The 18,833-nt window shown below is 44.6% G+C and overlaps 1 protein-coding gene across 3 annotated transcripts in view; it reads right to left on the bottom strand.

Annotated features, from left to right (window-relative positions):
* Positions 1–18,833, bottom strand: part of adgra2 (adhesion G protein-coupled receptor A2) — a 62,743-nt gene that overhangs the window by 16,339 nt on the left and 27,571 nt on the right. For all 3 annotated transcript variants that reach the window (XM_044027143.1, XM_044027144.1, XM_044027145.1), the window contains 2 exons: positions 17,500–17,571; positions 1,248–1,319 (listed from right to left, as the gene is read on the bottom strand). In XM_044027143.1, coding sequence (XP_043883078.1) covers positions 1,248–1,319; positions 17,500–17,571 — 144 coding nt within the window. The remainder of the gene's footprint in view (positions 1–1,247; positions 1,320–17,499; positions 17,572–18,833) is intronic.

Genomic DNA, 18,833 nt, shown 5'->3' with positions numbered 1-18,833 from the left:
ATAAAATAAATATGAGGTCCAAAACCTGGTCCCAATGAGGCAGAACCTCAGTTCTGAGGAACTTTTTAAAGTTTAAGACTAAGATTTGAATTGTGGTTAGGTTAAGGTTAGATTTGGGCATTAATTAGTTATGGTTAAGGTTAGTAATAGTTAGTTTAGACTGTTCAAATGAATGGAAGTCAATGCAGAGTTTGAAGAAGAAAAGCTGCACAAACAAAAAAATCCATTGAATTAAATGCAGTAGATTATTTCTTAAGGTTTTGTTACATATTTTATGACCGAGGCTATGGTGGCTAAGCTGGGGCACCGGTGGTTGACTGGTAGAGTGAGTCATCAACTGGAGGTTAAATGGTTCAATTCCCACCTCCACTAGTCTTCATGCCGAGGTGTCACTTGGTAAGACACTTAAAGGAGAATTCAAAAAGTTTCATAACTGGTCCAGTAGATCGTGACAGGCAGCAATGCTCTTGTGTCGGAAGTAGTACGTAGAACTAAATCTTTTTTAATAGTTTTATTGTATGACTTGGTGTTTCAATCTTTCTACAGTATTTTATTGTTTTATAGTTTGTTCTTTGGTCTGTTACGTCTTATGTTTGAGTTGCTTTATTTATCTCTGATGTACAGCACTTTGTTTCAGCAGTTGTTGTTTCTGAAGTTGGGTTGGATTGGATTGGATTGGATTGGATTGAATTGGACTGGACTGGACTGGATGGATTGGTTGGATTGGATTGGGTTGGATTGGATTGGATTGGGATTGGACTGGACTGGATTGGGTTGGATTGGATTGGATTGGATGACTCTGCCTGCGACGACACTCTCTGTTGACGACACATTGTCAGAAAAAAACCTGAGTCATTGCTAGAAGTACATCATGGAAAAGCCCCAAAATACTAGAAACTGAACGTGTGCATATCACATATCACCGAGTGAAGCACAATCAATATCCTGCTAGTTTTTGTTTCCTGGGACAAAGACAGTAGTCCAGTGAAAGAGTTGTGAGGATCTGATGGGCTTAATAATCCCTGTGTGAACACATGTAACAGACATTTGTTTACATTTAAAGGTTACACACTGCAGCTTTAATAACTACTGTAAAAAAAAACGACAAACAGTCGTCGTCCAAGAACAACCTCCGGGCTCCGTCATCTGCCTCGCATCAGACGCTGCAGTTTCCATGACTGTTTGCGATCTCTGCTAATATGTTTGCTCCTCGGAATGGAATGTGAGTCACGTTAATGTGCACTTACAGTTTCCGAAGCTCGGACAGGCCCTGGAAGGCTCCGGGCATGATGGTGCTGATCAAGTTGTGTTTGAGGTCCCTGAAGGAGAGAGGAAATATTAGAGCCAATTAGAGACGACATGGCACAACAAGTAAACACCACTTTTTATAAACTTTAACAAGGAAACAAATCAGAAATCTCGGTGTGGAAAAGGTGCTGGTGGATGGGTTTTTGTTTCCTCAGCACGTGGACAGACAAACTGTTTCCCTCTGCTTCTCAAGCCTACACTGAGCCAACAAGCTGCAGGCTAAAGATTCATTATTAATAGAGGGAGATAATAGTGATATCAATCTTCTATTCCCCTATGCCAAGGATTCTGAAATCTCAAAGTGATTTTATTTGTACAACATACTATATTTTAAGGCCACTGTACATGTGTAAGGCAGAGACCTTTACAATATTATAGAGAGAAGAGACAATGAGCAAGCACGAGGCAACAGGAATAAAATCTCTGACAGAACCAGACTCGACAAACTCTGGTCCATTTAAAGTGCCCCCAATGTTGCCCTGAATCTCCATCGTGTGCCAGAACAATCTCTCCAGGTTCCCTAATGATAAGTTAAGTTGTTTTTGTAGATAACTGTAGGCCATGAATTCTTCTCGTTTCATCACCGCTCACTTTAAACAACGCTCTTTGCTGCAAACTCAATTTTCTCCACGTCTGACGCACGAAACACGAAGCAACGGATCTTCAATGCAGTTTGACAGCATTTGACGTGGCTCCGTTCAAAATGAAGGAGAACCCACCTCATCACGTCTGCACCGCTTTCATGCGAGTCCGCCACACTGCCCGGTCTACTAAAAAAAACATTCTAGAATCTTTGATTCAGTGGTAAACCAGCAGGTTTGCTCTTGTGTGTCAACAAGAGAGAGTGAGTATTGCAGCGATGCAGCTCCACACATCAATCGTGGCCTCACGGCCTCATGTAATCAGCCATTCCTGGAGGTTCCATCAGAGCTTTAGGCCCCCGGGCATGTTCCTGCTCTATCTAAACCTGATGAAACACCTCATGCGTCTCTCTCTCTCTCTCCGTCTCTGTGCCTGTTCACACTCACGGCGACTCACTCCATGATAAACAAGTCCTCCACTGACCTTCTGAAGATCTGATCTCACACGATCTAGTGCACGTTTGCATCGCCGACAAACACATGTTAAACTGTTCAGCCAGAATCCCAAGTATTCATCACCGAACACGAACCAATCCAAACCCTGACCGAGACGTGTCTTTATTGGTCAGGCGGGAATAGAAGAGGTTAAAGTTGGTCCGGAGACGGATGGCGATGTCGGAATGTTGTCCGTGTTTCTACAGCTTGAAAAACGTCTGCTCCCATCGGACCAGTAGCTGCATTTTTGTTGTATTTATTTCACTTCTTTACCGACATACCACTGTGGTAGGCAGAACCTCGGGGGATTTTTTTGGTCCTTTTTCTTTTTTTTTTCCCCCACAAAGATTAACTGTCATCACAGTCCTCGACCACCGTGTATACGACCTCAGGCATCTCTTGTCCTCCTTCCAAGAGATGAGTTATTTTCGTCAAAGTGGGGCAGGCAAATTGTTTAGAAAATGGCTTCCAGTAACAAAAAAAAAAAAAAAAAGAAGTGGACCATGCGGTGACTCGGCTACTCGGGGATCAGGGGTTTTACTCTTGATAGGAGTTCTTGCCAAGCCATCGCTCATAGCTGGATTATGAACGGGAGACAGGTTATAATGACGGAGGTAAAAAAATAAATCTATGATTTATGATTGTGATGATGATGCACTGAGAATAAATTACAAAAAAAAAAAAAAGAAACTTGGCATAATTATAGCTCTGCAATAAATAAACCACAGTAGAGTTTACGGCCCCCGTAGCTAACATGCGTCCTCGGGGTGGGGACGCGATTGCAAATGGATCGCACCAAGTACGACTGTTCACACCTGGCATCGAAATGTGTCCTGCATGTGTCTCTGTGGGGACATGAGATCAGATCTCTTAAATACACGCTGATGTCATGTCTGTTCAGAGGAAGAAAATGATGTTTTTAAAGAGTCTCACTTTACAGATGTGTCTGTCAGTGTGTGTGTGAGTGACACAGAGGGAGAAATGAACAACATAAAAATCTATTTTTAACTCTAACAGTGTATCCGCGGGGTCTTAAAAACAGTTTTTTCGGGTCTTAAATAAAACAAAAACATTACTTTTATTGAGTTATAAAGTTCGGCCACTCTCATTTCATTTTGGTGGGAAATGGTTTCGATTCATGCGACGACAACAGAACAAACATGGAACCAATAACTGCTGACGTTAAATTGCAGCACGGTCAGAATTTAATCAGAATTTAATCCGACACGAGGACCCAGTGCGACTCAATGTTCCCGACAAATATTTAAAAAGTTAAAAATCATGTATCATTTTCATATTTGTGTTTTATTGCTGTTTCCTGTACAAAGATGCTGCTCCGAGACACAAAGACTTTCATCATGGGTAATAATCTTGATGACAATAAAGAACCTTGAACCCTGATTTTAGCAGCATTTATTGTTGAAGTCGCAGCCTCACTCATATGAAGCCTTCAGTTGACATCAAAACTCAATTGTCCCTTGTGGGCTACTGTAAAAAAAACATGGTGGACCAAAACCCAAAACTGCGGCCTCCACAGAGATGATCTGCCTCCATTTATACATATAAAAGGTTCATTCTGGGCTAATAAAAGACATTAATTCATAGAATCAGGTGATTCTATATGTATAAAAAAAAAAAACTAAGTACATTTATTTTAATGTGTCCTCAATGCTGAGGACACGTGGTGTTAATGTGACTCTTGTGATCGCGTCCGCGGACACGTTCAGGACGGATGGTTAAGTGTTCCGTCCTGTACTTAGCGTGAACTGGGTGTGATCGTATCACTCAGGACGGATGTGAGTTTCAGGTCTGCACAGGGTCTCTGTGTGTGTGTGAGTGTGTGCGTGTTTATTTAACAAAGAAGCACAACCTGAGAGTGTGTGTCCTGTAATGTATAAATGTATTTCTGTGAGTCAGTCGTTGGGATTGGGGGTGAGAACAATACTGCTGTTTCCAGCCTGTGTGTCCCAGAACTCATTAGTGCTCTGATGAAAGACGAGGCACCGCCCACTATTTCCTCTCTCTGATGACCGTCTCAACACACACACACACACACACACAGTGACTTCCATTCATTGAGACAGTCTAAACAAAGCTTTATCACTAAACTCAATCATAACCAGCCTAACCTTAATCTAACCACCATTCACAGCCCTAAACGTAACCAGTTTCTCAGAAATGAGGTTCTGCCTCATGAGGACCAGGTTTTTGGTCTCCATGAGGACTACAGGTCCTGACAAGGTCAGGGTTTCTGCCAGGAAAGGTCTGTAAGAGGTCTCACACACACACACACACACATTGACCTCCATTTGTCAAGCAAAACTAACAGACCTGACTGAGGGAGCGTTTGTGTGTATATAGAGGCAGAGCGGGGGTGGGTGGAGACAAGATGCTTTCGTCCCATCAAACTGTTGAACGACCATGTTTTTTGAGCAGTAGATTTCGCCTCGAAAACATTTGTTTTCATACATTTGCAGTCGTCTTGCTTTATACTCGTGAGAAGTGTTGATTCATTTCCACACTGCGGTCCAGACTCGACACGCCCCTCAGTGCTCAACAGCTTTGTGATTGGTCAGAATTTTTTGGGGAACTTTTCCGTTCTCTGCGCGGAACGAGCGAACAACTAGGCAGCGGCGAGAAAACGAGCACCTCAGATTAAAAGACGTGTTCTATTCACTGGATTCTGAAGATGCATCAGATCCCACAGTTGTTCCTGGCAGTGACACGTGGCAACAGCGCTGTCGGTCGCCCCGGTTTGTGGGTAAATGAGGCTGGGAACGACTCGTAAACTGTGTACACACCGATTCACTTAAACAGTGTGTGATTGCTGTGCCCTGGTTTCGGAACAACAAGCTAGGTATGAAAGCACACTGAGTTAAATTTAGCTCTAATGCCTTGAGTCCATGTGGTGTTGCTGAACCACATCCGGGCAAATCGGGGCATCAACAGAGCCACTGGGCCACACAAAATTCACCCCAAACAGCTGCATTTCCTACCTGCCTTGAAAGGGCACAGTGTATCAACACGTGTGATACACTTATCACCAAGCTGGGGAATTTGAAGGAGCTTACCAGAGTCCACAGCGTTTGAAACCGGGGCCAAGTGCTCAGCCCTGCCACAGCCCAAATATCAGCTCTCATTCACCGACATAATCCGAGCTTAATCTCAGCTGCTGCCCCTCACCGCTCGTCCGCAGGCTCAAATGTATTTCCAATTTTATCTCGAACAGTGCGGCGCAGCGCGGCACAGACTGCAGCTCCAGTCGCTCACGCTCACGCTCAGGCGTTGACTGGTGTGTGCGCTGTGAGGGCAACGCGGCTTCACACCTCAGCGGCCTCGACGCTGATGATGACAACAGCTGTCACCGAGCGAGAGGATAATAGAAGAGATAATAAATACTCCAAAGTCTCACTGTGCACAGAAATAACTTTGTTACAAACTTTACGCCTCCTACAGACAGGTAACAAAACACAACGAAAACACCATGACGCAAACAATACTGGGTCATCAGATGGTAAACAGCAGGAGAAGATAAATCACTGTGGGAATTGTTCTGTTGATGTGAGAGAAATCCAAAGATCCCACATACACATTGTATCCCACACATTGATGAATAGGTCAGTTCATGTTGCATTTTCAATGGTTTGACAGCAGCTGTAGATCACAGCAGAACAAATGCTGGGAGATGGTCATCAACTATGTATTTGCCACATTATACATCACAGTAAAATTGGGCCACACGGTTGGTTTAGTGGTTGGCACTAAAGCCTTTCCAGCACAAACCCCTGGGTTCACGACCCGGTCGGAACAAGGGCCTTTCTGCACAGAGTTTGCATGTTCTCCCCATGTGTGCGTGGGTTTTCTCCGGGTTCTCCGATTTCCTCCCACAGTCCAAAACACATAATATGGGGATTAAGTAAATTGGACACTCTAAATTGACCGTGAGAGTGGCTGGTTGTTTGTCTCTATATGTGGCCCAGCGATGGACTGATGAACTGTCCAGCTGTAAGCTGAGATTGGCACAGCATAGCTCCCCCAAACCCCCCCCCAAAACCATCAAGTAGAGGATAAAGCAGTAGAAGATGGATACCGGTCGTTTTCTTGCAAACACGAAGCAACTATTGTTGTGTCAAGTATTAGCCTCTCAAAATTCAACACACAAACACACGTTAAACACCTTCTTCATAGCCTGGCTAATGCCGGACCACATCACAATCTTATTTGAGATTCAGTATGGGTCTGGAAAGGGTGTCACCTCCCACTTTTGGACGCAACTGGACAGACCTACAACCAATCAGGACAATGATCGTGATGACGCATGCAGAGCAACAGAAAACTTTTCCACAAACGTAGTTTTTGATGGATATCTAGTAATGGCATCTAATGACTTTGTCCTGGGGGAGCTCCGTGGAGCAAGTCTCTTAAAATGAAAGCAGTGTCTTTAGAGTGCAAGGAGAAAAAAACTATGATTGGTTCCTTTTTCTCTTAGAATCTGTACTTGGCCAAAACGGCGAACTCGCCAAACGTATCTGCAGAGCTAAACCAAATCACCACCAGATTTGGCTACTCTCGTTTTCTTCTCCTTGTCTCCATGCCTTGAGACAGCCTATCATAGAAAAACATGTTGAGAATAACACAAAAGTATTGAAGTTCAAGACCGAGCCAGAGGTTTGGTCAATGCGCCAAAGGTATCAAACTCTGACAGGCAGCCGTAATCCTACATTTTTGGACACTGTCAGAACATTTTCACGGTCAATCTTTGGTCGCAAGACTGTTCTTTGAAACACTCTTAAAATATGATGATGCACAGTAGGCCCATGAAATCCGCACAATTGTTCCATGTTGGACATCTCTCCTCTGGGACGGCCCAAAATGGTTTTATTGCGACTGTGGCTTTCCTCTTTGAGTTACGCTTTGTAACCTCTGGAGTGCAATGCTTTATCCCCTTCACCACATGTGGCCAGTATGATTGGGTTAAGACAGATTCAAGCTCACACTCAGCCCCCAATAAGGAGCCATTGTCTGCTGCCACCGCATGGGCCCATGGACTTGCTGCTATTAAGAACGTCTTTTTTTTCTCTCTCTCTCAAAAACTCCTTGTGATCAATCGAGCCGGTGCTCTGCCGCTCTGGAGAGTCATGTCTCTGTGGGTATAAGGGATGAGCACCTGGGCCCCATGCAGGCTGGAGAGGAGCGCTACGTGCTCGTAGGGCAGCGGGAGGGGTAACAATGAAGACATGTTCTGTAAAGCGCTCCAGACATGGAGTGCTCCATTATCAGGAGCACAGCAGTGGGGACTGGAGTGCTCCGCTGACATTGTTTAGTCGCTGGCACTGGAGGGAGCTGGGAAAACGGCTGAATCCGTGCAACGACCGCTCATTATCACCAGACTGGAATCAAGAATTTGGGACATGGCACGACAGAGAAAACTGTAATTGCAAGTATCTTTTACTGCAGCCCAATATAAGACAACTTTATAAGTCTATGGATTCAGATTGTGTTGGATTTGGCCAAAGGGGAGGGGTTAACTAGCACCTCGGCTCCTGGTAGAGGTCACCGAAGACCATTTTTGTGCCGCGTGTCATTTCCTGTCTGGTTGGCGTCTCTCGTAGAGGCCCTTTCTCGTTTATTTTTACAGTTTCCTTTTTCTCATTTTTTTACTAGCAAGCTTTCCTCTGTGGGGAGGCAGGTGGGTCAGGGGATCCAGCACTGAGCAAAATTGTCCCTGTGTATGGCCCCGCAGACCCCACCTCCCTACTCCTCAACACACTGGCTCACAATGGGGGCTCTGTAACACAGGCCCCAAACCTACTCCTGCCTTCCCCCCAAAACAGGAAACCAGGATCTGCCGAGCTCTTGTTTTTCTACTAATTTCCTGCTTTGCTGCCCCTTCCCCAGATTATTTTCTTTAGTTTTTTTCTGGTTCCTCTCAGATTGGATATACCTAATCAAGGTTTTTGTCTGCCTCCACGATTCAGGAAACCAAATGCTTTGGTGAAGCTAAAGGATTATAAACAGGCATTTGTATTCATAGACCTGCTGTAAGTTGGTTTACCACTGGACACATATTCATGCTCTATTAAATAATCATGTGTGCTGTTTTTGGCCTTGCTGGGAATACTTTTGGTGTGTTCGGGTCGGTACTGGACTCACAAAACTGTCTTGACAAATTATACATTGTTTGAAAACTGGAAGTGTCCTAATACTAACAGTGCAGAACATTTAGGATCACTGTTGGAGGGGATAGTTAAATACCACTTTACTACTTTTTAGATATGATACCAATATCTCAATCTTCGATTACTTCCAGTACCAATATCACACTTTTACGTCTTTTTAAACAACTGACTGATGTGTTTATCACCTAACTACCGCCACCAACTTTACAAACACAAAGATATCAGTGTAATTGTTTGCAACACTTCATGCTACTACTTGAATTGATGACATTGCAATACCTTAAAAATATCACAAATGATTCAGAAGTATCCTGACTGAACATCAATTCAACTGTCACGTATAAACTCTTGGTCTCTGTCTTCTGTCTCTCCTCCCTTTCTGTCCCCCAATTTTGCCTTTCACCACAACCGGCCTAGGCAGATGCTGCACACCTTTGAGTCTGGTTCTGTGCCTTTGTTTGGTGCTATACAAATACAATTTGATTTGATTTGAGAATACCTGGCAAAGCAAACCTTTGGACAGTTATGTGATTTCCGGACAGATGATCCTTGCATGCATATATAGATTTGGGGTTTATGGATCATCCCATATTGATTTTTTTTAATTTTCCCACTATCTGATCCACTGATTCTGGTCAGTATTGGACCAATACTGATACGGAGTATTGTATCGGCCCATCTCTATCATGCTTGTGCTTCTCTGGTTTTAAAAATACCTTTAGAAAGAGACCTGGGTTACATACTGTACATAAACAAAACGCTGCATTTGTTTAGTTGTTAAAATATTGAATTCAAACACAGACAATCATCAGCTGACCTTCCACTGCTGTACTTCCTTCCTTTACTAAGATCCGCTTATAGAGGGGATGTACAGAAATGGCAATATGCACTCACTATTATTTCAAGTATAAAGTTTCCTAGCTTGATTATATGTTGCTATAGTTTGCAGCAAAAACGAGCGGGGATAATTCTGCCAAGTAAAACTCTGGAACCGTGGACTGTTATTGACTTTAGTTCTGGGTTTTTTGGAGCAGCTGAAAGAAGGGGGCGATGTCCGTGTTGGAAGCTCGGTGGATTTTCATGAGATCCACCAGCGAGCTTAGTGAATCATAAACAATCAATCTCAATCTGTGGTTTTAATGCAACATAAAGTGGATTATAGCAGATGTTTCGTCAGATTTATAATTTCCTGGGTCAGAAGCGGTCGTGTTCAGAAAAGAAAAAGTGAAAACTTGAATTTCAAATCTGAGCCGAGAGACTCTCAAGATCAGACACAATGAATGCACTTCATGAATGGGACGTTAACAGGAACAAACACTTTTCATTCAAAGAAACAATGAAAACATAAAACTCGTGTGCATGGGGGGATTTTTTTAGCCAGTAGGTGGACTAGAGCCTGTCGAGAGTGAGAAGGGGGAGGATCAGCGAGCAATCCAGTAAGATGGGAGAGGGGAGATGCAAAAATAAAGCAGAACACAAACGGAAGTGGGGGGAAGTAAGTCCAGAGAAAGCTCAAGTTCCTCCGGAGGAAAGCGCCATTGAAATCATATCAAGTTTGCCGAAGGAGTGTGCGAGAGAGTTACCGGCGTATAAAGTGTACGATTTGGTAATGGGCTTATGTGGGGGGCTCGCTCGCTGTTTCAATAAACCCCCAGAGCCATGACTGAGCTGAGCTCGCAACACAAACACACCCCGTTCCTTCAGTTTATCTGAAAGACACATCTGGAGTCTATCAACTCCAGCAGCACCCCCCGCCCCCCCTTTCTGTTTCCACTCTCCAGCACGCTTAACCCCTTCCTCACCCGCTCCACCCCGCAATGTCATGCTCTCTCATTAGGTGAGAGTTGCCTAACCGGGGGCCACTCGGTGGCGTGTGTGGGAAAAAAACATTCTAAACCTAAAAGGTTCATTTTCTGTGCGCAGGAGAAACAAGACTCCCACATGCATGTGCGACCTCCACAGCTGTCTCCGTAGTGGTCTGCTGGTACAATCTGAACCTTGTCTACCAGGCTGGTCTAGACGGAGGGGCTCCCCTGCCATGTAAGCACATTCTCCACTGTTTTCACATGCTATAGCGCTGCCCACCTCTGCTTTGTTCCCACTCATTAAGGTAATTTGCTTTAGCCTGTGTGGAAATAATGTTAAATTTCCCACAAAGGAAAACAAGTTGAGATTTATATAGGACAAACTGCGGGAGTGTGCTCTCCTCCCGCCTTCCCTCGCTCCCCTTCTTCCCTCTTCCTCTCTTTCCCTCTCTCTGCCCAGCCACCATACCATCTTTAGCCATTTCGGCTCCACTTCCCCTGTGTCAGATGGTAAAGTTGTTTAAGTTGGACTACGTCCTAACCCCAGCTGCTCAGAATGGCAGAGGCGATTTCAGGGTTGGTTTGAGAGAGGCTCAGGCAAAGACAGAGTGGCCTGTCTCCCCGTTTTTGTAAAACAGATACCATCAAGTCAAAACAGTAATATATCGGCCGCGGCATTCTTGACCATAATGTGATGATAGTGTGTATATTTTCCGTCGCGCAGACACTTTTCTAAACATATCTGCACATTCTCTCTCCGTGCGTGACTTTGGTCGGAGGTTTCTACGCAAACTTCCCTTAATTCTTGTTGCTGCACGAGCAGAAATCACACAAAAAAAGCTCCTTGTTTCCTGCACTCGGACAAAGTTGCTCAAAGTCAACAGGATGTTTTCAGTATAGTAATCGTGCATATTCGCTGTGCTGACTGCACGTGCACGCTTTACATTTACAACGCAACAGAACCATAAAATTCCTGCCACGTCAGGTAGATTTATAATGTGGAAATCATTACAGACTCCCTTGTTTGCAAAGTCTGCCACGCTGCCAACATCTTGAGTCTCAATCCAGTTCCAACCACAAGCCCCACTGCTGCCTTTCAGACCTGTCCATTCAAAGCACCCCACTGCTCCCTCATCCATCACCATCACTGCCCTCTGCTCTCCATCTCCACACCCTCTCTCCCTGAAGGGTGAACTGACCTGGTAATGAGGGCCCCTTGTGCCCTGCCTGCCTTGTCCTGTGTCCCATGGTGCAATGGGGCCCAGCTGGACAAGAGCCAGACTGCCTCAGCCCTCTCTGCTCATTATTCTCATTACCTCACCTCAAATCAGTACAGGACAAGCTGCTGAGATCTGTCCACAACTCATAAAGGTCCCGACTCGTTAGTGGGGCTGCCAGCATCAGCTGCAAACAAAACAACGGTGCGTGCGCGGAGGTTTAAATACACAAATAGGTGAAGAAGTACAGTATTAGGACCCAAATGCTGAAGACACCTGAAGCAAATTGGATGCATTGTTTTCTTTTCCAGCTGGTTTGCTTTATGTAAGCAGAACCACAAACAGACTGTTCATTTGTAAATAACAGCATAATAATGTCATTTAGGTGGCTAAATGGGCAACCCATGATCAAGTGAAAGGGAACCAGAGTGTTGCTGGTTCAAATCCCGAGACAGGTCAAGGGCTGGGGTTCCACTGAGCAAGATAGCTGACACCACTTGTTCCCCGGGCACAGATAAGTGCTGCCCACTGCTTCTGAACTGGTTTTTCTATGTGTTAAGTGGTGTGTAAGAAGGATGGGTTAAATTCACTATTACTAATAGCTAATAAAGCTAATTTACATCGTGCAGCATCTGCAGTTTATATTCATACAGGTCTTGATGAGGAGTTCTCACCAGCAAGAAAAAAACAAGGTTGAAGGTAGGACATTTGATTCACAGCCAGCAGTGAAAAACCTAAACAACAAATCTTAATTTACAGTTTCAGAGTCATTTACGAGGCTAATAGCATCTGGGAGCCATGCCACATTCTTAAATGTGTGTCCCAATCTGTGGGGCAAGCTCTTCCAAGGGTCGAGGGGTAGGTTTGGAAATCAAGAAATGGAATTAGGCCTATAAATAAACTTCAAAAGATAATACAATAGAGACACATTAAATGCTACACTTCCTGTGGTGTAGCTGGAGATTCACACGAGCGATGAAATGATCCACAGTCTGAGACCATCTATTTTAAGAGGTCCAGAGTCTGGTTCTATGGTTCTTTGACCATAGAAGACATCCACACCAACCCAAACGAACCGCTCAAGTGGCCTAACCGCTCCAGGGTTCAGTTTAGCAGGACTAAACAAGGCCGGGGGTGAATGCACCCTAATTTTGCATAATAGCGTGCGCCACCTCAGAAAATAAAGGTATGATTCAACTGGTGTTCCATCCCAAAAAGCTGGAAAGAAACACGGTATTCCAAGATCCAAATGTAGCTGTTGGACGGCAGGTCTGTTTAAGAGAGCTACAAAAACATAGTAGTCCAGCAAAGAGGGCAAAAACAAACAAGGCTAAATTGCTCCTCTGCACTTGGGTGGTTTGGTGGGTTATGAAGGCCATAGTGGCTTTGAGGAGGTTTGTCCCAATGAAAGGGCTAACTGTGTAGATTGTTGCAGTGTCTGGCACAGGCCTGGAGGAGGGTGGCCTGCCTCGGAGCTGTATTCTCCCACTAACAACAGCGGATCAGACTCCGCGTACAGCTCTGAATAGATGTCTGGTGTGAGTGAGCGTCTGCTCAGAGAGTTACCAGACCCCGTTTGAAATGAGCGGACAAGACGTTATGGTGCTTAGACTGGGAGTCACACGCAAGAGTTACTGAGTCACTCGTATTTGTTGCTTCTTTAGGAGCTTTTCTGGCATAAACACCGACCTTGTCAGGACCAGTAGTCCTCATAGAGACCAAAACCTGGTCCTAATAAGGAACTAGCTAAGTTTAGGGCTCAGATTTGAGCGATGGTTAGGCGGTTATGGTCAGGCATTGACTGATTACGGTTATGGTTAGGGATAAAGCTTTGTTTCAGCTGTCCAAATAAGTCAATGTGGTGTCCCAAAAAGAACAGCAGTGCAAACATGTGTGTACATGTATACATACTTGTGTTTTAAGACTTTTTTTTAGGACCAGTGGTCCTCATGGGGACCAAAGTCTGGTCCTAATGAGGCAGAACTTAATTAAAATGTGCACTGTGGTCGGGGATGGGTTTACAGTTAGGCATTAACTGGTTATGCTGAGTGAAAAATGCAGCATTAGGGTTAGACCGGGTTACATGGTTAGGGTTATTCTAACAAGAATAGCTGCACAAACCTGGAGAGTGTGTGTGTGAGTGTGAGTGTGTGTAGTCAGGGCAGCAGACTGTTTGTCCTTGTCTCGTAGGGGAAGCGATGCAGTGTAATTCCCTGATGTGTGTTTACTCAGCCATAGTGGGCTGGCCTTTGATTGCAGCACTGACCACATAATATGAGTAAGTGTTCACTACTGCTCCAAATGACATGCACATGTAGACAACAGACTGGAAAGGTTGAGAAGACCCGAGGGGGCGATGCTGGACCAAGAGAGACGAAACAAACCCGAGGAATCGCACGGCGTGAACGTGACGCGACGGATCCCTCACTCACGTCTGAATTCAGCCCTTCAGAACTTCTTCCATCGCGGCAACGGTGAATTTCAATGTGGCAGTTTTCACATCAGACACCAATTTTTTCCCATGAGCTCAGATGTAATTATAAGCTGTGTGGGACTCAATTAAAGGTTGAAGACGTCAGCGTGAGTGAGCAGACCTCCACTGCAGTGTCACCGAGCCAGCAGAGGTTGAGGCAGAGGAGTGAAATGAGGCCTGCATGATTTACATTATAGAGTCTTCTCCTTACACCAGACACTCACATCTCCCTCTGTGGAGCAGTTCAATGAGTGTCTTTAGTCTGCTAGTCTCTGCTCCGGATCCGCCTGCTGTCCACACCTCCCCTAAAATGAAGAAGTTTGAAAACACTGCTGGCTCTGTGAGTGTTTGAAATCTCCGGGGAAATGGAGATCGTTGGAAATCGAGCCGGCCACAACTTGACTTGTCGGCTGTAAACAAAAAGGCTCTGTTAACACTTCACACCTGGCATTAGAATGTGTTCTCTGTGATCCGATTGCAATCAGATTGCGCTTCACCACAAGCGTTTACACCTGGTATTAACATGGGTCTCCGGTGTCCACACGAAGATACTGTTACTGTCCGAGCACCTCACGTCACCTCCCACTCTTCTCCAGCAGCAGACTATAGCATCACATCCTGTGTGTCTCGCCATAGCAACAACAACGTCGTTAGCCACACACATCAGACACATCGGGCCCAAAAAAACCTGGCGACCCGAGCCGGTGCACAATCTGTCCAAGCCCAACCCAACAATTTGCCGTAGTTATGAGCCCAATTTAATTTTTTTGAATAAGTGGGCCGTTATTATAACCAAGGGTGTAGGTTTGGACGGTGCTGACATGTCACCACCAATATTTTGAGGAAGCCAGATTGTCCCTCCCAATATTAGAGTCAGGACAAGTGTATATGTGTGCGCAATGCTGTGAGAGGAGACGACAGCAAGACACAGATAAATAATAATAATGATGATAATACATAATTGACCAATATAATCATGGTCGGTTTTGGTTCAGGCTCGGGCGGAGATTCGAAACTCTACCGACCACCTGCTGAAGTGATTTGGCAAATTGTCCTCAATGTGTCTTACAAGTGGTCAGGTACTATCCGATCACAGAAATATGCCGTTTTTAATGCCAGGTCTGAAGGAGGCCTTACATTCAGTTTTAGTTTCACCTCATTGTTGTTTTTCATTGGTCATAATTTATGAAACTACAAGGCAACAACTGAAACGACACACTTCATTTACCGGAATGGTCATTTTGAGTGAATCACTGCTGATACATGAAAACATAACAGAAATGATGTCATCTTTTGTCTGAAGCGCTCCACCCCGCTGGCCCCTACCAGCTTTATTACTGCAGCAGGTACGAGGGCCAGTTAGTAGAGAAGCTCGGGTTTCCTGACCCAGCGACCCGACAGCGCCACAGGGAATCTTGTCCCCACTTAGAAAAACAAACACCAGCTCATATTACATCAACCTACGGCTTTTACTTTCTCTTTACTTCATCACCAGTCATTCTCCAACATGGTATTAGTCAGAGAACAACAGCGTCGGGTCGTCCCTGGTCAACTTTCTGCTGTTATTAAGTCTCGTCCTCGGTGACGGACAGCTGAGATTGAGCTCAGAACCTTTACAATATTCACATGCGAGACGTCAAAAGACACCTTCAGCAAATGTGGCTTTTGTTCTTGACCGTGCACGTCTAGCGCTGAGCTCCACTGGATTCTAATAAAGTAACAACTGCAGCAAATTACCATATTTTTCTGTCTTTCAACACTTTTTGAGAAGCCATTTAGCGTCATGGGTGGCAGCTCCGAGAGGCATGTGGAACTAATATCCCCGCAACACACTCATCCCTCCCTCTGAGCACAAGCATGTCTGCCAGACTACATTACCCAGACTGAGCTGCTGCATGTTGTGTTGATAGCTACCAGGATACTATAAAGCTTTATGAGGACGCACTGTAAAACAGCACACCTTGCTGGGGAGTTTGTGTGGGAAACGCGAATTAGATGCAATTCCCACAAAAACAAGAGAAGCTACAACAAGAGAGGTTGTAAGTGCTGAGCAATATGGCGAAAATATACATCTTCCAAAGTTTGAAAAGCATCTATAATTTACAAAAAGTCCTTTATTCGCTCTGCAATATCCACCCTGAACAAATCTAGCTAGCTAGCTCACAATCCTGACTGAAACCTCAAAGAAAGTAGAAGTTTCATTCGTTTAATTTACAACAACAACATAGTGTGTAATGAAAACAGCAGCACTAGCATTAGCTGTGCCGTAACGCGGCTACGACACAGCTAATGCCGTGCTCCATTTGTTTGGTCTAACTAAGAGTAACCTCACTTAACCCCAGTTCGTATTCCAAGCTAGCTGCCGCACACACACAAATCCTGCTTCTTTTGCCGTTGCTAGCACAGCAAGTTTTCGTCGTGTGCTTGTCACAACAAGACTAAAAGGCGTAGGACAGTGTGAACATCAGCCAGCAAACGTGCTTAAGACTCAATGTTCTATTTAAAGTGTAATTTACCCTGCAGGAGTCGTACAAGTATAACATCATACTACTACATTTTCATTTTCAGACGAATGTCTCTGCACGTACCTACAAATATATATCATGTGACCACCTCTGCTATTGTTTGCTTAGTTTAAAACAAATACTCAAGTATCAAGACACAACAATGGTGAAAATGAAGAGCAAGGATTTCCGTTATGGGACTGATAAAGCGACGAAAGTAAGAGTTAATAGCGCCTGTTTTATTCACAGCGAACTGGTCCAGTTGTGGACAATAAGATTTTCAGCAAGTAATATTTAGAAACGTCTTGTTTTCCCTGCTGTAAATCTAAATGGACCATGAATGTCCAACTCTCTTCAGCATTTCAGATATTTTCGGTGTGGACCAAAATGGCAGACCAGCAAACAGAGCAATTCATTTAATGAGCTGCTTTGATAGGCAACGGTCGTCCCTATGGTTTGTCACTGGCGATGCTGAGCAGTAATATGTCCAAAAAAAGAAAAACAAGAGAGTTTCTGTCTACCGCCTGTCTCACAGCCCATTCAGAGAGATTACAAGACCGCTGAGGAGGTCCAGACTGTCTGAGAGCCACAGGCCAAGCTGCCAACATGCACCTCCTCCCTTATCTTCTCCTGTGGTTCCTGTGGAGTGAGGCTTACCTGATAATGAAGCACTGGAGTGTAATTATGTGAACTTTTCAACATAACTCTGTGATAGGCAGTCTTAACGTATCATCCTCCCTGCTGGACCGAAGCCATGGCTGCTCAGATCTCACTGATACACTGTGTGTCTGTGTGCCGAGGCCCAGAGACGCGCTACAATAACAGCGACCACGCAAATGCATCACCTAAATCTTAAGTAAACAATAAACACACGATACTGTAGCATCTGCTTAAGTGCAAAAATAAATAAGGACGATAAGACTTAAGGGCTACTCACAGCTTGTCCAAGGCGAAAAGTCCAAGGAAGGATCCATTTCTCAGAACTCGGATCTTGTTGTGGCTCAGTATCCTGTGGGAAAAAAAGAACATTATCGTTAAAATATACCACTTGAGTTGAACTTTTCTTCGCAGGAAGAGTTCAGATTTAACCAGAAACACAGCGAAGGTGTCATCACCGGAGGATCGGAGCTAAAAATAAACACAAAGCAGTTCCACGATCGCCTGAGCAGAAACATTAGGTAAAGATGTTTCCAATTAATGCTACAGACGGAATAGAACATCAAGATTAGGAGGGAAGTTGTAATCTTGATCGTCATTTCGCGTACATTTTTACATCAAAAGGACGTCTGTCCACATCAAACGGGAGGCGGCGCGGACCATGTTAATAAGCTCTTTCCTTACTGTCGTAACACTTCGCTCCGAGGGTTCTTATCAAACCAGACACGAGATGTGGGACGGCTCTGTCTGACCGGGGGATCATGGGAAAACGGATAGTCATCGGAATCACTGCCCTGAGTGACTCGGTAACTCAGGGCAGTGGTTACTATGACTATCCGTTTTCCCATAATACGAGAAGAGGAGGAGGGATGAAGGTGCGTATTTGAATTTTGAGGGGGAGTAAAGTTAAAGCTGCAACTTTAGACAGAAATTATTTTAACTATAAGGATTTTTTTAGTCAAGACCACCTAAACCGAGACCAAGTCGAGACCAAGACCACAGCGTATCGAGACCAAGACAAGACCAAGACTTTGAGGGGTCGAGACCGAGACAAGACGTTGCGCTGTGTTTTCTTTTGGAGGTATTTATGCACAAAAAGTCTTTGTGGTTCAGGTAACCAAATTTTTATAATAGTTGAGTTGGCTGACATCTTCTGTCACTCACATGCACTTTTGTGGGGGGCGTGTGAAAGGGGGCGGGAGGGTTGACGGCCGTAAACGGTGACAAAAATTTCAAATGATAAAAAAAGTTATTGGTTGTACCCGAAGCAATACGATTTACGCAAAATCACAGTAATGATTTTTAAAAGTTCATCCAAAAATGCACAGGCTATATATTGATATCTCCACAGTTGTGGTCTTCACCGGTCTTGAAATAAAATCCAGAGTCCGCTTTGTCCGAGACCGAGTAAAAATGCAGACGATTCCGAGACGAGACCTTCAAAAAGTGGTCTTGAGACCAGGACCGATCTCAAGTACTACAACACTAGTGGTCAGTGAACTCTGGAGCAGTAATACTTGTAATTACTTGGAAGTGTAGTTAACGAGTCTCTGTATTCTCATCTACATCGACAAGTGAGGAGAACCAGGAGAAGAACCGCTGATAGCAGGAAAT

Source organism: Solea senegalensis, linkage group LG5 (genome assembly GCF_019176455.1).
Source record: "Solea senegalensis isolate Sse05_10M linkage group LG5, IFAPA_SoseM_1, whole genome shotgun sequence".
In the NCBI taxonomy this organism is placed as follows: domain Eukaryota; kingdom Metazoa; phylum Chordata; class Actinopteri; order Pleuronectiformes; family Soleidae; genus Solea; species Solea senegalensis.
This window is presented reverse-complemented; position numbering and strand designations above follow the sequence as displayed.